Source organism: Petromyzon marinus, chromosome 41, assembly GCF_048934315.1.
Source record: "Petromyzon marinus isolate PM22_M1 ecotype Great Lakes invasive population chromosome 41, UKy_Petmar_22M1.pri1.0, whole genome shotgun sequence".
Lineage (NCBI taxonomy): Eukaryota > Metazoa > Chordata > Hyperoartia > Petromyzontiformes > Petromyzontidae > Petromyzon > Petromyzon marinus.
The window spans coordinates 10,330,532-10,353,219 of NC_133707.1; the positions used below are offsets into that span (position 1 = coordinate 10,330,532).

The window sequence follows — 22,688 nt, forward strand, 5'->3', positions numbered from 1 at the left end:
TCCCTCATTACAATGCAAATCAATTTATAACATTTTTGATATGCGTTTTTCTGGATTTTTTGTTGTTATTCTGTCTCTCACTGTTCAAATAACCTACCATTAAAATTATAGACTGATCGTTTCTTTGTCAGTGGGCAAACGTACAAAATTAGCAGGGGATCAAATACTTTTATCCCTCACTGTAACAGAACAGTTTGAAGAGCGTCGTATTATGGCAAGCCGTTCGTTTTTTGACTTACCGTGACTAGCTATCCCTTTATTTTAGCTAGCTGCCCATTTTCCCTAGCTCGCTGCCCACGTGATTCAGCTTGTTAACATAAATCAGTGAGCTAGCTGCCATTTGTGCCAGCTAGCTGCCCTTACAACCAAATTAGCTGCACTAAAAAGCCCGCTAGTGAGACCGAGGGCTCGTCATTTGTTGAGAGCTTAGTTCGCCGTTGACTATTCAATTATTAAAAATACACCGTGGTTTTGTGAAACATAAAAAAATGTCAAAAGCTATCTTTTTTCATACACTAACGCATATATGAGACCCAATCCATACTTAAAGATTAGGGAAAAGATAATTTATTTTTTCCAGTGACCGTCTGTGTTTTAGATCCACGGAAGTAGATAATGCTCACGTTGACATGCAAATTGTCGACAGCTCTCACGAGGTATTTTCCCCCTCCCCATCGATGGGGTGTGGCCTATGGGGTGTGGCCCCTCCCCATCGATGGGGTGTGGCCTATGGGGTGTGGCCCCTCCCCATCAATGGGGTGTGGCCTATAGGGTGTGGCCCCTCCCCATCGATGGGGTGTGGCCTATGTGCATAGTCTCCACCAAGTCATTTCACTGACTTATCAGAAACCTTTGTTGATTGTTCAGCCAATGTTAAAAAAGTTATCTTTTGAAATTCAAGCAGCATAATTCTCTCTGTGTCAGGCAGGTATGTAAGAAATGTATTGGTTGGAAAAAGCTACAGACATATGCCTGTTTTCTAGCTTGGTATGCCACAGTAATATATTAAGATACTATTTTTATTATCTTTTCTAAACCAACAGCCTTTTTAAAGGCTATTTCATCAATCCCTCCTAAGGGCTATTTTCTAACAACCTTTTTAAAGGGTTATGGTTATTTTCGTTTATGTGCGTTTCTATTTTTGTCTTTTATCTACTCAAAACTGCCTAACACTTGATTGTATTTTCCAACAAAAGTATTTGAAGGGTGTCGTCACTATACATTAATTCAATGATAATTGAATAAGTATTGAGATATGCTATAAATATATTCATATAAATGGCATACTCGTTCTGAAACATGGACCACAAACGTTGGAATCGTGGTGCTCCCAAAGCAAAGACAAAAAAGAAAAGGAGGCAAGAGAGGCAGTTTGGCTTCAAAGTGTTCCACTCATTGACAACTTCTTTCAAAAAACCCTCCGATAGTAATAATGACGACAGCAGCAGCACTCTTGTCAGCTGTGAGGAAGGCACTAGCACGAGTTCAGTTTCCAGTAATGTTGTCACTCCCCCAGAGCCATCCTTAGAAGGCGAACCCTCAACAGCTAATGGTACACAAGAACCATCATTAACACCTTAAACACGGTAGGACCAACACCTCGGCCGTGGCAGATCATTGTTCTAATTCAGTAGGCTCACATGCCATTGACTTTTCCAAGACAGAGGTTCTTTGTAAGCCATCTGGCTTCCATGAGAGATTCGTTCATGAGGCTATCCACATATACAAGCACAGAGACAATTTCAACCGAGAAGATGGATTCTATCTTAGCAATCATTGGAAAGATTTGATAAACCATTTCAGGTCTTAATTGATTGTTCACGCTTACAGTGGCTTTCAGACAGCATACATTATAAAAAATTTCGTCTCCCCCCTCCTCTTTTCAGAATATAGATGGACTAGTCCTAAATAAACTGCCAAATCGTTGCGCGTGGCGCTAACGTTTTTTATAAATAAATAAATGCGCCGTTTAAAAATACATTTATGCAAACCAACACACCTGAAGACGACCGTTTGAGTTATGGTCGAAACGTCGTGAGAATTTTTTATTGTTATATATATATTTTATTATTTTGTTGTTTCCCTTCAACGTGACTTTACCGAAAAAACTAAGGATATACCTCAGGAGCAGTTGGACAGTTCACAAGAATCAAATCAGCAACCAAGCCATTCCTGGTGCTATGAGGTCACTTATCCTGCATTATGGCAAAGTACTTCCAGTGACATTGTTAAGTCAGTGCTTATTGAAAGAGGAGCAGTCCCCTTCCAAAACAGCAGTGAAAAATACCCAGCTTCAGTCCGAGATAGAGCGCTTGGTGGAGAGACGACAAGTTTCAACAATGGACTTCTGAACTGTATATTGCCAAATGGGCAGAATGTTTCTAGACAGTGACTACTGTACTCACCCTCAACAGGTTGTGTGCACTGTTGTGCATGCAAACTGTTCTCCAGTAAGCTCGGTGGCTTTAGTCAGGGATTTAGTGACTGGAAGCACTGAAAGAATAGGGGAACGCAAAAAGAGTGCAGAACACAGACCACGCGTGCTTGCCTTGCACCAGCGGACAAAGGGCAGTGCTATAGATGCAGATCTCATGTAGCAACTTGATGGGGAACGTAAATACTGGAGGGACATCTTGAAAAGAGTTGTAGCAGTGATCAAGTTATTGGGTGAAAGAGGACTTGCGTTTAGGTGAGATGATGAACGGTTTGGGTCAACCGATAACGGTACTTTCCTTGGCATCCTAGAGTTGCTATCACAATTTGACCCATTCTTAGCTGAACATATTAAAACGTTTGGCGGAAAAGGAAGAGGCACAGTGCCCTATTTGTCATCGACAATGTGTGAATAACTCATTCAGCTAATGGGTCCGAAAACTCGCCAAACAATAGCAGATGAGATTCGGGATGCCAAATATTTTTCAATAATTCCACCCCAGACCTGTCACATGTGGACCAATTGACGTTCATATTCCGGCTTGTTAACAGCAGCGGGAATGTGGTGGAGCGATTCCTGGGCTTTGAGCCAACTGAGAGCCACACTGTTTAAAGTTGAGCAGACTTTGTCACTTTGATGGTGGAGGGCCTTAGGTTGGACCTCTCAAACTGTAGAGGTCAGTCACGTGACAATGCAAGCAACATGTCAGGAAAATACAATGGGCTACAAGCCCACCTGAAACAAAAAACATCTGATAGAACATGTGCCTTGCGCAGCACATTCACTTAACTTAGTTGGTGTTAACATCTTAGACGGCAGTAGCCCAGAGGCTGACAAGTATTTTTACATGTTGCAGTCACTGTACACATTTTGCTCTTCATCCACACACAGATGGGGGAAAGTCTTTTGGAAGACGGATGTCAGACTGACATTAAAATCGCTGTCCAGTACTCGGTGGAGTGCTCGGGAAGAGTCAACCAAGGCACTGTGGAGGAATTAAACCCACATTACATAGACCTTCCGTGGTATGTGCAATGATGATAATTAGAAAAGAGATACTTTAATTTGAGGCCGCTGGACTATGTACTAAATTGGACACCTTCGAGATTGTGTTCACGGCACATTTTTGGGACGTCAAACTTGACTGGTTCCACGCTACAAGCATGCACCTACAGGAAAGTGACATTCACATCTCTGTAGCAGCGCAGCTTTTGCCTTCGTTGAGGGATTTTGTGGCGGGACAGCAAGACCAGTTTGAGGCTTTTGAAAGGGCAGCCTTAAATGTGACAGGTGTCTCTCAGTCAAATAAACACGATCTTCAGCGAAAGAGGAAATGCAAGACATTTGCAGACGAGAGCTCAGAGCCAGGTGTGACACTTGAGGGGAGGGAGAAGTTTAAAATAGAAACATTTTTACGTGGTCATTGATAAGCTCGTGGCATGCCTTAAACATCGCTTGGACGCTTACAAGCGTTTGACCAGTCTCTTTGGAGTTCCGTTTATGTCAGATCAGGTGTCTAACAGTGATGTCATAGTGGAAAAGGTAAATTCACTCTCCGCTGCATATCCATCAGACCTGGACATGAACTTTGCCAACGAACTCATCCAATTCAAGTCTTTCATGTCTGACTCTGAGGGTGAGAAGTGCCCAACTAAATTGCTTGAGACGTTGCAGGCACTTAATCTGCAGTCAGTGTTCCCCAATGCTTTCGTGGCACTTCGGATTTTTCTAACTTTGCCAATGACTAACTGCCAGGGTGAGCGGATATTTTCCCTTTTAGGCAGAATAAAGAATGAGTTGCGGAGTAGCGCGTTGCCAAACACGTCTCAGCTCATTGTCACTTGTGTCAATGGAGTCAGGCCTTGTCAGACAGCGAGATTTTGACGATCTAGTGGATGATTTTGCGAAGAGGAAGGCAAGAAAGACACCAATATCGGCAAGCGGAGGGGGGGGGGGGCTCCAAAAGAAATGTGCCCAGGGGACTCACGGTACCATGATCCGGCACTGGTGTTGGCAAAGATGTTCCGGCACCGCACCCTCTGCCCAGCGCCGGACTAAGTTAGTGTGGGGCCTGTGGCATATGTTTTTATAAAGGGGCCCTAAATAATAAAAAAAAACACACACAAATATTAAAACAAGCATTTTTTACTCGCATAGTAAAGTAATTGTACTTTACATTTACTATACAACCAGGTAAAACGACAAATCGCTAACCTTAAACACCCAGACGTTCATAAAAGTTGAAGGCAGTATAGTACTATAGTAATAGAGCAAGTGCAGAATCACTGAAGCAGAATTGATAGCTTGAAAGCGTTTAGCGCGGGGTCCATGAAAGTGCGGGGCCCGTAGCAAGTGTAGGTACTTGTGTAGCTAATACACTAGTGTGTAGCTACTACACACTAGTGTGTAGCTACTTGTGCAGCTACTACAAGTGTAGCTACTTGTGTAGCTGCTATATGTGTAGCTACTACATGTGTAGCTACTACAAGTGTAGCTACTTGTGTAGCTACTACATGTATAGCTACTACAAGTGTAGCTACTACTTATGTAGCTACTATATGTGTAGCTACTACTTATGTAGCTACTACATGTGTAGCTACTACTTGTGTAGCTACTACATGTGTAGCTACTACTTGTGTAGCTACTACTTATGTAGCTACTACATGTGTAGCTACTACTTGTGTAGCTACTACATGTGTAGCTACTACTTGTGTAGCTACTACTTGTGTAGCTACTACATGTGTAGCTACTACTACTTGTGTAGCTACTACTTGTGTAGCTACTACTTGTGTAGCTACTACTTATGTAGCTACTACTTGTGTAGCTACTACTTATGTAGCTACTACTTGTGTAGCTACTACATGTGTAGCTACTACTACTTGTGTAGCTACTACTTGTGTAGCTACTACTTATGTAGCTACTACTTGTGTAGCTACTACTTGTGTACTACTACTTGTGTAGCTACTACTTGTGTAGCTACTACTACATGTGTAGCTACTACTACATGTGTAGCTACTTCTTGTGTAGCTACTACATGTGTAGCTACTACATGTGTAGCTACTACATGTGCTACTACATGTGCTACTACATGTGTAGCTACTACTACATGTGTAGCTACTACTACATGTGTAGCTACTACTACTACTACATGTGTAGCTACTACTACTACTTGTGTAGCTACTACATGTGCTATTACAAGTGCTACTACTACTTGTGTAGCTACTATTCACGTCGTGAGAATTTTATTGCGTCATTTTATTATTTTATTCTCATTCTACGTGACTTTACCGAAAGAACCAAAGAAGATAGCTACTAATTCTAGATTTAAAGCTTTCGTGACTGCTAGGATTCATACTCTTTGGTTCTATTGGGTAAAGTCACGTAGGTGAAAATGAAATAACAAAAAATCACGACGTTTCGGCCACAACACAAGCGGCCTTCATCAGGTGAAGGGATGAGACTGTCTGGAGGACAGCGCTGTCCTCCAGACAGTCTCGTCCCTTCGTGATTTTTTGGTACATTTTTTTGTCATTTTATTTTCACCTACGTGACTTTACCCAATAGAACCAAAGAGTAAAGATAGCTACTACTACTTGTGTAGCTGCTTGTGCTACGAAGATGATCCGGCACTGTCTCTGACCTTTTGCTAACAATTGCACACAATTATCACAAATTGATTAATTATCGATGGAGTTTAGTTGTTTTCGGCTCCCACCCCAAAAATGCAATATTGGCATGGCATAAGTGGATTCCTTCCCTCCGCCAACTCCCCCCCCACTGCCCCCAAGACAATTCCTGCTCGGATGTTTCCTGCCGAGTCAGAACTCGCCCCGGCACACAGCAACACACCGCAGATCCATCCGCGAGGCACGAATGGGCCCCCCCCCACTAACATTCCTAAGCCCCCCCACCCCCCCCCCCCCCCCCGGGGTCGAGTGCTGTTTTGTTTTCGTTGCCGATCGGTCGATTAATTTGCCGCGTTTGGCGCTTCAGTGACAAACATTTTAGTTGAATGTCAACGACAAAGGGGATGAACAATGAGCGTGGCAGGGAGCCGGCCCCTTCACGTAGAGTAACATTTTGTTTGTGTTTGTACATCGGCCTATTGGTCTTCGAGACCAATGTTGATGGGGGGGGGGGGGGCGGGGTTGTTTGTTCTTTCCAGCACCATCTGTTGCAGCGGAATAATTATGACCTTCAGGCGCTCATCAGCCGCCGTCAGATTCGTTCTTCTGGACATCCGCTGCCGAGTGCCGATGGGGCTCGCGCAGCGCAAAGACGGCGAAACTATACACGGAACCCCACGATGTAGTCGGGTGGGCTTCACTGTGGCGGTGACCGTACGTGTACGTGCGCGTACACTTGTCCTGCCGTTTCCTTGGGTCACCCCATCATACCGTGCGCTCGGTGGAGGTTATTTGACCATACTTCACCATGCTGGTAAGTGGGTGGTGGGCATATACATGCGGGAGCATAGAAGTACAGCACAACAACGGATTTTGCTGCACTGCCCGCGAGGGAGCCCCCGGTGATGGTGATGATGATGGTAATGAAAATTCAAAACAATGCTGGATTATGGCGCAGTAATTTGCCTGGCACTGTGGTTACCAAGTTATGCTCACATTCCGAAAGCTGGCAGGTAAATATCGGGCTGTGGCCGACTCATCACCCCATGGTCAAGAAAATGAGAACCATTCTGTGACTGGTCCCCACCATAGGAATGTGGAATTTCCACCATTGGCATGGGACGACCAATGGAGATGAGTGGTGCCTCATTGCTTGCTTGAGCAGGCAGACTCCGTGACCTGAGCTTGGGAGCTCACTTAGTTGAGCAATCAGAGCCGCCAACCATGAGATCATAAGTTCAAAGTATTAACCAGCGTTGGTTCAGCTCTTTCTTACGCCATCATCCTTATTGTCATCGTCATCATCATCATAAAAGGCATCTTCATCCAAGGTATCATCATCACAACTGTCGATATCACTGTCACCATATTGATTGGCATCATCATTGCCGTTGTGATCACTGCCGTTATTATCATCATCATAAGTCATTGTCATCATCACTATCATGACCATCATCATCACTGCCATCGTCATCAGCATCATGATTGTCATCATCATCATTGCCATCGTCATCATCATTGTAATTTTACAACCCCACCGAGCGAGTCCACAGCATCCATTTGATGGACATTCAACAACGGCTGTCTTGTTAACGACCGAATCGTCCAAACCACAACGACCACGGAATTTCCGTGATGTGTCAAACAAACATTCGCCCGACGATCACTTGAATATGCGGGGGGGGGGGGGGGGCACTTTGAAATTCCCTTTGAAAATAAAAGCACGTATAAATAGTAGTGACGCCTGGATGAGACAAACGAGAGACAATTCAAAGCCATGTTTGTCCGCACCGCTTGTCATTACAAATGGAAGAGGCATCCTCATTTAACGCTGGATGCATAAACATGGCACGCACCGGTAAATAACTGACATTATGACAAATTTCCTACATCGCATGCAGGGCAAACGAGGTTATTACAGCGAATATAATTGTTCGAGCCTGCTCTACATTTTTCTTTTGACCAGAAACTAGAGGAGTGGCAGCGTGTACGTATCAGAAGAATCAGAACATGTATTTAAACTGGAGGAATCCGATGAGCTATAATGCTCTTTTTTCACAGATGTCCAGTCGGGCCAGGTAAGAATGTTACAACAACAAACAACACTAAACATGATAGGAGTGCAAAGTACAATAAAAGTAAACAAATCCCGCCCCCCCCCCCCCCGCCAATGGATTCAAATGTGGCGGCCCTCACAGCGATGATGTCTTATCGGCGAAAGTGGGCCCCACCTCTGAAAATGAGTGAAAACCATTGCTCTAGACTATGGTCGATGAATAGGGGACGGTTGCCCTTTGTGTGTTTCCATCTATTGGCGCGAGTGTGCACGCGAATCCGTCCACCATGAACACACCGGACACTGTAATGCGAGTGCGGGATATTCATTTAGCCAGGATCAGTCCGAGAACAATTACAATGTTGAACGTGCAAATGTCGCTTCATGAAGACGAATCAGGTTTCAGCCAGCTGGGTGACTCAGCGGCCCATCGTCCCTCTGGGGCTGATCGTGGTAGCCAATCACGGCCCTCTTATTGGGGCTGATCGTGGTAGCCAACAGCGGCCCTCCTATTGGGGCTGATCGTGGTAGCCAATCACGGCCCTCCTATTGGGGCTGATCGTGGTAGTCAACAGCGGCCCTCCTATTGGCGCTGATCGTAGTAGCCAATCACGGCCCTCCTATTGGGGCTGATCGTGATAGCCAACAGCGGCCCTCCTATTGGGGCTGATCGTGGTAGCCAATCACGGCCCTCCTATTGGGGCTGATCGTGGTAGCCAATCACGGCCCTCCTATTGGGGCTGATCGTGGTAGCCAATCACGGCCCTCCTATTGGGGCTGATCGTGGTAGCCAACAGCGGCCCTCCTATTGGGGCTGATCATGGTAGTCAACAGCGGCCCTCCTATTGGGGCTGATCGTGGTAGCCAATCGCGGCCCTCCTATTGGGGCTGATCGTGGTAGCCAATCATGGCCCTCCTATTGGGGCTGATCGTGGTAGTCAACAGCGGCCCTCCTATTGGCGCTGATTGTGGTAGCCAATCACTGCCCTCCTATTGGGGCTGATCGTGGTAGCCAACAGCAGCCCTCCTATTGGGGCTGATCGTGGTAGTCAACAGCGGCCTTCCTATTGGGGCTGATCGTGGTAGCCAATCACGGCCCTCCTATTGGGGCTGATCGTGGTAGTCAACAGCGGCCCTCCTATTGGGGCTGATTGTGGTAGCCAATCGCGGCCCTCCTATTGGGGCTGATCGTGGTAGCCAATCGCGGCCCTCCTATTGGGGCTGATCATGGTAGCCAACAGCAGCCCTCCTATTGAATATATCTGAACCCACCTCCCCCCCCCCCCCGCCATAGGAACGTAGAGTTTCCACCACTGGCTAAGGGCTGTAAATGGGAGATGAGCACGGCCTCGATGCTCAGATGAAGGCAACAATCACTTCGGATAAATCCTTCCCAGGTGCTTTTGTTGGGAAAGCTCACCGCTTGTGTTTGCAACATTTGTGCGGTGGATTTTGACGAAGGGCTGAGTGCATCCGCTCCCACAACCTACACGAGAGCCTGATCTCAGAGCTAAAGCACACACACGCAATTTCTAATTTCTTGTTTTTATTATTACTATTATTAATCAAAAGCAAGCCACGGAAATAAAATAATTGGCTTTGCCCTCAATTATTTCACTCAATGTAATTATCCGGAAAATAGGCAATCATTGAATCACGAACTTTGTGTGCACAGCTGCATTCAGCTGGACTGAATGTTTCAGACTGGATAAAAGCTAGATCCTTGTAGGCAATGACCGATAACATAACTTTCAGGTCTTGCTTAGCTATGCAAATATGTGACTCTGCTGTTGTCCGTCTATGATAATAATTACATGATGAAATACACAACATTTCATGGGTGTTGTGCAAATCTCTACTGTGGTGGAAATTCCATATTTCCATGACAGGGTCCAGCCACTCCATGAAACAACCGCTGTTGATTTTGTACTGAACGGTACTCATATTGCAGAACCCCTAACACGGGATTTGAACTCAGGTCCATTCTGCCACCCAGCCAGATATGATGTTTATGAAAGGGCAGTGTATGAATTGTGGTGATTGTAATAATATTATTTTAATATTGAAATATCTCTAAGCGCTATATATAAAAATGACACTCAAGTATAGATAATATACAACCTAAATACATAAAATCCGTGATCTGGTTCCGTCTGTAAAAGATGTGATTCCGGACATACAGTACACTGGCGTCTACAAACTAAGTTGCCTCTGTGGTAGTAGTTACATTGGAGAAACCAAACGACATGTCTCGGACCGCATTCGTGAACACAAAGCAGACCTAAAACACGGTAGGACCAACACCTCGGCCGTGGCAGATCACTGTTATAATTCAGTAGGCTCACATGCCATTGACTTCTCCAAGACAGAGGTTATTTGTAAGCCATCTGGCTACCATAAGAGATTCGTTCATGAGGCTACCCACATATACAAACACAGAGACAATTTCAACCGAGAAGATGAATTCTGGCTTAGCAATCATTGGAAGGATTTGATAAACCATTTCGGGTCTTAATTGATTGTTCACGCTTACGGTGGCTTTCAGACCGCATCCGTTATTTTCGTCTCCCCCCTCCTCTTTTCCGAACATAGATGGACTCGTCCATCTGAATAACTGTCAAATCGCTCTCCGTGGTGCTAACGTTAAAAAAACCGCCACTTTTTTCTAATTTTCTTGTTGTGGTTTTCACACCTGATGACGATTGCTTGTGTTGCAGTCGAAACGTCGTGAGCATTTTATTATTATATTTTTAATTATTTTATTGTTTCCCTTCTACGTGATTTTACCGAAAGGACCAAGAATATGTGTTTTGTGCTGTTTCTCAAAGAAAGGTTTATGGCCCTTTCTTTTTCGAGGGAAACACAATTATGGGGCAAGCGTATCTCGAAATGCTGCAGAAACGGCTCTTTCCACAACTTGATGAAGATTCCGATGACTTCATTTTTCAGCAAGACGGAACACCGCCACATTGGCACCTGCAGGTTCGACGTTTTCTAAACGACATGCTGCCTCAACGCTGGATAGGTCGCATGGCACCCCAAGACTTGGCGCTACACCCTTGGCCCCCAAGATCCCTAGACATCACCACACCCTGCGAACTTTTTCTTGTGGGGATGCGTCAAAGACCCGTGGTGTTTTTGTGCCACCATTAGCGACTAATCTGGATGACCTCAAAAATAGAATCACGGTAGCGGTGACTTCGGTGGAAGAGAAGACACTTTGAGAGGCGTTTGGGACGAATTCAACTATCGTCTCGATGTTGTTCGTACAGCAGGTGGAGGGCACATAGAGCATTTATGAAATGGTTAGTAAAACTTGATAACTCATTAAATCGTTTGTAACTTTTTGTGTAATTGTAACGTGTTGCCAATCGTTAAATATACTGCTTTGAAATTGGGTCCATCTCTTTAAAACACCCTGTACATTGGGGGAAAAGACTAAATGTGAAAAATATATATAAAAAGGTAATTGTGCACAAGCACAAGACCTTACCTTCGTGGGATGACTCTGTGGCATTGTCTTGGGAACTCTTCACCTAACACAGACACAGAACCACGCAGGTTATGATGTGGTTTAATGATATTTTACTCGGCGCTCGCCAATTGAGACGATCATTGCCTCGTTGGAAAGGGACAACAACAACAACAAACACCCGACACACGAGAAGGGTGACAACGTTCAGAGATGGTCAAACAAACGCTCGATCGGCAATAATCACGTAAAAGGTTGCATTCATCGCGCGGAAAGATTTTTTTTTTAAACTCATTGTATAAGATAACAATGCTACGCGTGTTTCCCAATTCAGCCGTTTCGATTGTTGCCACTCCCCCCAGGTTGCTAAAGCTCTCCCTAGTCAAGGGACTGAAACAAAGAACCTGAAATACCTCGAAGATTTAAGGTCTCCGAGATCCCGATACAATTCACAATGGACATCAGCAACATATCTTCCGTATTGTACCTGATGGACTCGGGTGAACTCTGGCAAGACATGAAGACCACAGTGAGTGCAACAGCTCTGCAACACCAAAAGGCAAGAGGAGAAAGGCAAAATAGCTGTCGCAAGAAGTAATCGAGAAAGCGGATAGAATAACAAAACATATGAAAGCTATACTAGAGACGGAGTCTCAATAAATTAAGGAATTAAGTGCAGAATTTCAGCGACACGCACGGAGAGATAAAGACCAGTGCTTTAGAGAAGCTTACACTGATGTACGAGGGATCTCTCTTTAACAAAAAAATATCAGAAAACTCAACTGGCAGATTTACGCCAAGATTAGGTGGCATGAAGGACGAAATTGGAAAGAATCTGCTGGAAGAACAAGTAAAGGGCAGATGGAGAGAATACACAGAGACACCGTATAAGCTGATGTAGTAACTAAATGGCGTTTTTCTTTACGTGACAAACGCCTTACTAATTGGCTGTCGGGTGGTGGAGGCTTACGACACATGCATACTAACGCGATCTAACCCCAAAAACCTTTATTATGAATAATATTGGTCGCGAAAGCCTGCCACGTGTTAAACCGACTGCATGAGCTAAGTCGAAAGCATTAACAAAACACATTGATGCAGGAAAGGACGAACGAGCACCTTCCGTGATGTACGCCAAGCCCTGAAGGAGCTCGCAAGCAACCAAGTCCCGGGGAGGAGATGGAATTCCCATGGAGCTCATCAAGGGAGCAGGAGATGGGGCTACAGTTTTGTGGCAATAGATCTGGTCTAGTGGCGAGTGGCCCAGAGACTGGAAGCATTCAGTATATATATAACTAGACGTTAGAAAGGCGACCCCAGAGAATGGTCCATAGCCCATACCAGCAAGGTTTTGCTGAAGATTATTATCCAACATAGAATGGAGAGCTATGCAGAAAAAGAACTAGCGGGTGTTGAAGCGAGGCTACGGGAAAAGGAGAGGAGCAAGCAATGGTGGAGCCAGGATATTTAGGTAGGGGGGCAACCTCTACAGCAATGAGAAGTGATAGAGGAGTTGTTAGTAAGGACTTGTTAGTAAGTACTTGTTAGTAAGGAGTTGTCAGTAAGGAGTTGTTAGCAAGGAGTTGTTAGTAAGGAGTTGTTAGTAAGTAAGGAGTTAGTAAGTAAGGAGTTGTTAGTAAGCAAGGAGTTGTTAGTAAGTAAGGAGTTAGTAAGTAAGGAGTTGTTAGTAAGTAAGGAGTTGTTAGTAAGTAAGGAGTTAGTAAGTAAGGAGTTGTTAGTAAGTAAGGAGTTGTTAGTAAGTAAGGAGTTAGTAAGTAAGGAGTTAGTAAGTAAGGAGTTGTTAGTAAGTAAGGAGTTGTTAGTAAGTAAGGAGTTGTTAGTAAGTAAGTACTTGTTAGTAAGTAAGGAGTTAGTAAGTAAGGAGTTGTTAGTAAGTAAGGAGTTAGTAAGTAAGGAGTTAGTAAGTAAGGAGTAGTTAGTAAGTAAGGACTTGTCCCTTGCTTGTTACTCGCCGCGTGTGCGGCGATGACGCAGCCATCGATCGAGGGTCGAATTCGAACCGCGTTGTGTGATCGGCATCGCGCTCGCTGAAGGTGTTGATGCCTTCAGGGAAGTCGTGGACTGTCTACGCAACTGCGCACAATTCTGTGAGTCACTTATAACTGCTTTGCCGTTACTTATTGCCAATTATGGACTCAGACAATTGTCCAATCATCTCATAGAGTCCCTGGCACGTAATAATATGCTACACAGTGGCAGTGGGGGATCGTAAAATTCCGATTTATTACTAAAGCATCCCAATGATCCGATCGAAATTAGGGATTTCGATCGGATCATTTAGGAAGGCACGTGCCACCCCCACTGTCTCCGCCAGTGGGAGCAAGGGAACAAATTTCAATCGTCAGACGGAGAATGAAAAGATCAAACTAATCACGTGACGTGGATTACAATGCAGGAAATGGGAACCGCGACTCGCCTTGTGTGCCTGTCACGTTATCTATATGCCAACCAAAAAGCAACGGTTAGAACGGAGTATGGGGAGACAATAAATTGACATTGGGAAAGGAGTAAGTCAGGGCTGTGTACTGTCTCCTTACCTATTCAATTTGTACAGTGAGCACATTATGCGAGAGGCAGGCCTGGATTCCATCGAAGCAGGCGTGATGATTGGAGGCAGAAGAATAAACAACTTAAGATGTGATGATGATACCAATTCGATTGGGCTAAATTTCACTCGTTCGTGTTTGGCTTGCTGCAACACACTTGAATCCCAAGCGCTACAACATCGGATTCCTCCAGAGTCTGATTCCGACATCTGATATTGCATGGCAGGTATCCTGTCCCAGTACTAACCAAGCTAAAGCTTGCGTACCTTCTGAGATCTGGTGATATCGGGCACATACAGATTCGGGGGATGTGCAATTTTCATTTCCAATGGCACCTCTCCCGCGTGAGAATAGACCTGATGGAGCGACGGATGCCAGAAAGCGAGCGGCCAGGTCACCTCACCTGATCAAACCTGACTTGACCTCACCTGATGGAGACCCCCCTATCCCCAACAAGACAAAGGCCATTTAAACCAGGGGTCCCCAACCCCCAGGCCGCGGACCGTTACCGGTTCGCGGCCTGTTAGGAACCGGGCCGCACAGCAGCAGGAGGTGAGAGCGGTGAGTCCGCGCGTGGCCCACCCCCATTATTTTATTATTTACCACTTCCGTCCGCGCCTCTTTCCCGCACTGCGCACTTGTCTCAGTCACAGTGTTGGTAAGCCCACAAGCTAACCCCTAGTAGCCAAAATGAGTAAGCCCACAAGCTCTAACCCCTAGTAGCCACAATGAGTAAGCCCACAAGCTCTAACCCCTAGTAGCCACAATGAGTAAGCCCACAAGCTGACCCCTAGTAGCCACAATGAGTAAGCCCACAAGCTATAACCCCTAGTAGCCACAATGAGTAAGCCCACAAGCTAACCCCTAGTAGCCACAATGAGTAAGCCCACAAGCTAACCTCTAGTAGCCACAATGAGTAAGCCCATAAGCTGACCCCTAGTAGCCACAATGAGTAAGCCCACAAGCTCTAACCCTAGTAGCCACAATGAGTAAGCCCACAAGCTGACCCCTAGTAGCCACAATGAGTAAGCCCACAAGCTAACAACCCTAGTAGCCACAATGAGTAAGCCCACAAGCTGACCCCTAGTAGCCACAATGAGTAAGCCCACAAGCTAACCCCTAGTAGCCACAATGAGTAAGCCCACAAGCTGACCCCTAGTAGCCACAATGAGTAAGCCCACAAGCTGACCCCTAGTAGCCACAATGAGTAAGCCCACAAGCTAACCCCTAGTAGCCACAATGAGTAAGCCCACAAGCTGACCCCTAGTAGCCACAATGAGTAAGCCCACAAGCTGACCCCTAGTAGCCACAATGAGTAAGCCCACAAGCTAACCCCTAGTAGTCACAATGAGTAAGCCCACAAGCTAACCCCTAGTAGCCACAATGAGTAAGCCCACAAGCTGACCCCTAGTAGCCACAATGAGTAAGCCCACAAGCTAACAACCCTAGTAGCCACAATGAGTAAGCCCACAAGCTAACCCCTAGTAGCCACAATGAGTAAGCCCACAAGCTGACCCCTAGTAGCCACAATGAGTAAAAAAACCGGTCCCTGGTACCAAAAAGGTTGGGGCCCGCTGATTTAAACAATATCAGCCATGTTCAGATTACTGATTCCGTTTACAGACGAAGCTCATGCACCAGGTTTTAAAAAAATAAACCATACACGTATCCACACAACAAGATGGAGAGGTGATGAAAGATGAGATTAGATGAGGAAGGGACATTGAATGAGGTGAAGAGATGACAATGAATGACATGGAAGCGAAGAGGTAATTTGGGACGAGGCGGAGATGAACAGGTTACGTCTGAGATGAATTAAGTCAGAGAGATAAGGATGCCACGTCACTCTTAGTGAAATTGTGAAAATTGCACATTCCCATGGCAGGAGCCAAGGTACAAAAACAACCCCTGTTGACATCACACAAATTAGTGCCCGTTCCATTCCCTCGCCAGGGACGATGGGCCCAAATCTCCAACTTCCCTTCAAGTTCAGTTTTCCAAAATCATTTCAAACCCCTCTCGTGAGCGCCTCTCTATGTCATCACTTTGATCCCAGTCGTCTCGTTACACAGACGCTGTGGCACAATCCAGATGTGACCCTCGAACAATTATTGAGTTTTAATAATAGGGTTTTTCCCCTTTTTTCTGGCAACAAAACTGAAACCTTTTTACAAGGATTCATGTCTGCATTAACCACAATACCTGCAGTCAAAATGCAAACAAAAAACATACTATGATAATATATGCATTGTCCTTGAAACTGATTGGTCCACGCCGAGGGACGGCTTTCAAAGTATTTTTTTTGTTTGCATTTTGACTGCAGGTATTGTGGTTAATGCAGTAAACATGGATCCTTGTAAAAAGGTTTCAGTTTTGTTGCCAGAAAAAAGGGGAAAAACCCTATTATTACATTTTGGTACTGGCAAAGTAGGTCTAATGATGTAAATTATTGAGTTTTTGCTCAGCAAACATGTTGCAGAGTCAACTTATTTTTGTGTTTAGTTTGTTCCCCCCCCCCCCCCCCCCTGCAGCCGCACCTCCTATTAGCGCGGTTGGCTAGGTACGGTGTGAAAGAAGTTCAACGTACGTACATCAGCGCGGTTCGCTACATACGGTGTGAAAGAAGTTCAACGTACGTACGCGCAACATACAGAGGTGGCATTTCAGGCAATGGCCCTTCTCCATAGCAAGGGCCATTGCCTGAAACGTCGCCTGTTGTTTGTTGTCAAGACCACAGTGTCAACGCCTGTCGTGTTGACGTTTTGTGCTCGTGGCGCCGTCTGCCCAACGCAGCATCGGGCAAATCGCAATTGCTGTTCGCCATGCATTTGGAAACAATTGCGCTCGAGACTTTTCCGAGCGGAGTATCCAGGTTGTCGTGAGAACAAGAACAAGAGAAGGAAGACGAAGAGGGGGAAGAAGAGGCGGAAGGAGAAGAGGAAGGAGAGGAGGAGGAGGGAGAATGGGACCCGATCGTCGGAGAACAGACTTCAACCGCACAATGGTTGCCATATTATTCCGGGCTGTTACAGCATCGTGAGTGAACAGCAATACCCCCCCCCCCACTAAAAAAAAAATTGGCATTAACTGCGCGGCGGGGAGGAAACGTGAGTCTCATTTTATATCGCGAGAGTTTCAACCCGGAGTAAATAAACCACCTTGAGCTCGGCGGAAGTTTTTTGTGTGTGTGTGTTATAATTTACCGCTTTATAAATAAACGTGGATCGATTGAAGATGTCTCTGGCAGGATGGCGTAACGATAACGTGACCTTGGGAGTAAAGGTCACGGCGTTAAATGGAATGACCCTCGTTTAGAATGAAGCATTGCGGCGGTGTGAAAGACGGCAAGTAAGCTGTTCAGGGCAAGTGGTATAAGCAGATTTATAAATCACAGCACCGTTACTGAGGAACTCACAAGACGAGTGTCGCTGCAGGCGGATGGTGAGAATGAGAAAGCTGATTTTATTTGAAAAAAATAATAATTTCTTTCTCTTAAGACGTTTGAATGTTTGCACTGAAACTCGGACGTCAACAAATGCGGATGCGTGGATACCTCCACTGGAGGTGGCGTGCCCAATGGTGGGCGACACGGCGAGACTGAGACATTACTGCCAGCTGCAGGAATCGGAGGAGCACGTGGCAACTTTGATGGCCCTTAAAGTCACCGCACACTTGAAGCCCACCGCCCCACCGCCCCAACGCCCCACCGTGTAAGGCTGAGTTCAATTCCCGGACGTGGCAAACGTCGTTGGCGAGCGGTGTCTGAAATCGGCGCCTGTCACTCCCAAAGCCTTCAACAAAGCCGTCGATGTATGGTCAAACAACTCGCATGAACGATTGGCATGGGAGCTGTAGCGCATATTCATGAGCTTGAAATGATCGTTATAGTTTTAATTTTGGACTATTGCATACGAGAGGTTGTTTTTGTTATGGAATCAACGGCAGCTCGAGTCTTGTACTAAACAATTTAAAGAGCGCCTCCCGTTTGCGCCGATTTTATGTTTCGTGTTTGTTTTTAACGTTTGTTTTTGGTTACAACTTTGCAAATGTGTTATTACCCTTTGACGTTTGTTTGTAACACGGGGTCTCCCATAGTCCCAGAGGGCTCTGAGCCTGGTCATAATTACGAGGCACGATCTACAGGTGAAGTGTGTTGTGTTTGTCGGAACACAAGGCAAAGACAAAGACCCCCCCTCCCGCTCATACTTTCACAGGGTTGGGGCAAGTGCCGTGAGCAAACACCTATGACAAAAGACGAAGATCCCCCGTGTAGCCTGAACAGACTGTTGGGGCAAGTGCTGTCAGCGAGCGCGTATGAAGGCCGGCACGGCACACGAGGGGGTGGGTGGCCTGAACCACGCCCGGCCGCCTTTGTCTCCCCAGTGACGATGTTTACACCCCGCACCAGGTACTCATTTTGAGGCCGAGTCTACCTAGGGGAGGCCCGTGACCGATTGATATAAACATCACTGGTGTTGGCCGTGAGCGAGAATCGAACTTGGGTCGCCAGGTTTGTAGTGCAGCGTGCTAACCACTACACTACCGCTCCCCATGAACACATACACACACATACTTGTAAACTTACATAACATGTATCAACCTGTCAGAACAGGTTATGGAGTAGCATCAATTAAAGTAATTTACGCACGGGGTACCTAAACTCTACACTCGCTCAATCAGCTTCTTCCACGCACGTGTGTATGCACATGTGAACACGAATTTAACAGATGTTTGTAAACGTGCACGTTTGCGTATGTGATTAATACTTAACAGGTGTGCGTGTGTATGCACCGCACTTAATTCTGAAACTGGAAAGCTATTGTACATAAGCGATGAATAACGTTGACTCTGCCCTGGTCTCCCGATGTGCCTTACCTGTCAACCCCTTATCAGTGCCCTACCTTATTACAGACCAATTCAGACCTTATTGGTCTCGCCCCTTATAAATCTCAACGTTCGTTCTACAAAGTCCCATCACAAGGGAGAAACACAGACAAATAGATACAACACATTTTGCTCAATTTCCCTGTACAAGAATACGGATAAACCGTATGGGTTGACAGGTATGATGTGCTGTGAAGGGGCATTGCCCGAAACGTCGCCTATCATATGTTCCTCATTTTTTTAAGGCCACAGGCAGTGTTGTTGTCGAATGTGTTGAATTTATTGATTTGTGTGAAATGTCCAATTGTAAACTAAACATATTGGACATTATTGAATATACGGAACGTGATAGAAGTAAATAATTAATGTGTGGCGTTTTGTACGTAAATGGTGAATGTAGTCGAGCGGGTAACGAAGGAATGTACGTGATTAATGTGCTTCAAATCGGTTGCAGAAAACCAAAACCAGAGGAATAAAAAACCCGGTTAGGTTGCAACACGTATAGAGATTTTGATTTAAAGCTTTCGTGACTGCAGGGATTCATATTCTTGGTTCTTTCGGTAAAGTCACCACGTAGAAGGGAAACAATAAAATAATAAAAATATAAAACAATAAAATTCTCACTACGTTTTGACTGCATCACAAGCAATCATCATCACCAGGTGATGATGATTGCAGGTCCTTCATTTTATTCAGGATGCATCACCAGGTGATGATGATTGCTTGTGTTGCAGTCGAAACGTCGTGAGAACTGTATTGTTTCATATTTTTCTTATTGTATTGTTCCCCTTCTACGTGGTGACTTTACCGAAAGAACCAAGAACGCGTGTAGAGATGTGGAGCAAAATGAACATGTATCTACCGCTTTACTGAGAAACGAAGCCTAAAAAGGAGTCGTCATTTGTTGAGCACGCGGGGGCTTGCAATCCAGCGAGGGTACGCCGATTCAATCCCATCTCCCGTTGGGGCAGGTTAATCAACGGGGTGGGGGGACACACGTGTGTCTTAACCCTCCACTCTTTCTCCACCTCCTCGACAGGCAGTGGCGTGAGCACACAAACACCACACGCCATCGGCAGCAGGGCTTGCATCCTTTTCGCCGTGCTCGCTGAGCCAACGAGAGAGAGAATGTTACCACGTGGTGATCTCACGCGCGTGCGTGCGCGTGCCCAAGCAATGCGCGACCTCGACCAAATCATTGCTTTAACACTGCCCCCGACTCGCGCAAACGGGTAACCAATACTTTTCGATTTAAAGCTTTCGTGACTGCAAGGATTCGTCTTCTTTGGTTCTTTCGGTAAAGTCACGTAGAATGGGAATAAAATAATAAAATAAAAGAATAAATATTCTCACGACGTTTCGGCCACAACACGAGTGGCCTTCTTCGCTTGTGTTGCGGCCGAAACGTCGTGATAATTTTATTGTTTCATTCTATTAATGTATTCTCATTCTACGTGACTTTACCGAAAGAACCAAAGAAGATGTAACCAATACTTATCATTATTAACGGTTACCGGTTTTTGCGGGCTATCGATTAACAACCGTAATTTATTAACGCGGTGGTTAATATCGGCCAGAGGGGTCTGGAAGATGTTTTAATTACAAATTAAAACACGGATCGAAAGGAACGGTGAGACGATGCCATGAACTGTTCTTATAAAACTGTCCACGTTACTTTAGGGTACAATGATAGATATATATTTGATCATTTTGGATAGGCGCGTACTTTGCACTCTCGTGGTAGTGCCTTACGCCGCCAAATCACCGAAAGTACTCGAAACCAGCCGAGCAGCGTTCCGCAAAAGATCGCGTGAGAAACGAATGTCTGAGTCGCGCGTGTACACGTTGTACACGTGTACACGTTGTGCATCACAACACTGTGCAAGGACCAGTGCACTGGCATTGTATGGATGTGTGTGCAGTGTGGGTTGTCAGTACACACCACGTGTACCGCAGTGCGTGTGTGCACACACCACGTGTACCGCTGTGCGTGTGTGCACACACCACGTGTACCGCTGTGCGTGCACACACCACGTGCACACACCACGTGTACCGTAGTGCGTGCGTGCACACATGTGTACCGCTGTGCAAGCGTGCACACACCACGTGTACCGCAGTGCGTGCACACACCACGTGCACACACCACGTGTACCGTAGTGCGTGCGTGCACACATGTGTACCGCTGTGCAAGCGTGCACACACCACGTGTACCGCTGTGCGTGCACACACCACGTGTACCGCTGTGCGTGCACACACCACGTGTACCGCAGTGCGTGCACACACCACGTGTACCGCAGTGCAAGCGTGCACACCACGTGTACCGCTGTGCGTGCACACACCACGTGCACACACCATGTGTACCGTAGTGCGTGTGTGCACACACCACGTGTACCGCTGTGCGTGTACACACCACGTGTACCGTAATGCGTGCGTGCACACACCACGTGTGCTGCAGTGCGTACGTGCACACACCACGTGTACAGCTGTGCGTGTACACACCGCGTGTACCGCAGTGCGTACGTGCACACACCACGTGTACCGCTGTGCGTGTACACACCGCGTGTACCGCAGTGCGTGCACACACCGCGTGTACCGCTGTGCGTGCACACACCGCGTGTACCGCTGTGCGTGTACACACCGCGTGTACAGCTGTGCGTGCACACACCACGTGCGCACGGCTGTAGGCACTCACCTCTGACGATTGCGCAAGACCTCCCAGTGCAATTGCCAGCCACAGCAAGCGTCCCATCTTCCTCTCCGCCATCACCCTGACCCGGTGTCGAACCCGGGCGGCCGTCTTCAACAAGTGGCTGCTCGGAGCTTCTCCGACACAGCCGAGCCACGCGCGTTATAATTCAGCGTTGTCATCCCGGCGTAGATTATGTGTAGTGTATAGATGCGTATCGCGATGTCACGCGTAAACATCCAAGCCTTTACACGCACACACGCACCGCATTCATACTCAAAACGCACGTGAACTTAAGAGTTGCAATACCCCCCCCCCCACCGCCCAAAACATGCGTGTACGTATGCACACAATCATATACACTGATACACACTCATGCAACACGTGTTCATACACTCGTACATTAGCACCTCGGTACGCACACGAGGACTGGTTCATGCACACTGCATAATGGGATATATCCACGATACTGACAGCGCACACGGAAATTCCAATTGTCTCCACGACATTTCCCCAAGCGGCGAATTAGAAATCAATTGACGCGATTAATAAATAAACCGTCAGTGAGCAAAAGTGGCTACAGAGGAAGACAGCGAACCGAGAGAGAGACACGAGGAGGAGGAGGAGGAGGCCAGCAAAGCCGAATGAAGACAGCGCAGCAGGAGTGTGGCTGAGGATCGGGAGACCGCGAGACGCACGGAGAGGGGAGTGGGTGGGGGAGTTTGTGTGGGTGGGTTGAGTTGGGGAGTGGGTGGGGGAGTTTGTGTGGGTGGGTTGAGTTGGGGAGTGGGTGGGGGAGTTTGTGTGGGTGGGTTGAGTTGGGGGGGGGGAGTGGGGAGTTTGTGTGGGTGGGTTGAGTTGGGGGGGGGGGGGGAGTGGGGAGTTTGTGTGGGTGGGTTGAGTTGGGGAGGGGAGTGGGGGGAGTTTGTGTGGGTGGGTTGAGTTGGGGAGTGGGGGGGAGTG

At 46.4% G+C, this 22,688-nt stretch overlaps 1 protein-coding gene across 1 annotated transcript in view; it reads right to left on the reverse strand.

Moving 5' to 3' along the window:
- The window catches only part of LOC116950930 (neurotrypsin-like), a 60,525-nt gene extending 38,093 nt beyond the window's left edge, over window positions 1-22,432 (reverse strand). Inside the window, exons 1-2 of the mRNA XM_076073379.1 lie at window positions 21,732-22,432; window positions 11,610-11,652 (exon numbers count right to left, since the gene is read on the reverse strand). Coding sequence (XP_075929494.1) covers window positions 11,610-11,652; window positions 21,732-21,803 — 115 coding nt within the window. The 5' untranslated portion in view covers window positions 21,804-22,432. The remainder of the gene's footprint in view (window positions 1-11,609; window positions 11,653-21,731) is intronic.
- Window positions 22,433-22,688: the final 256 nt, after the last annotated feature.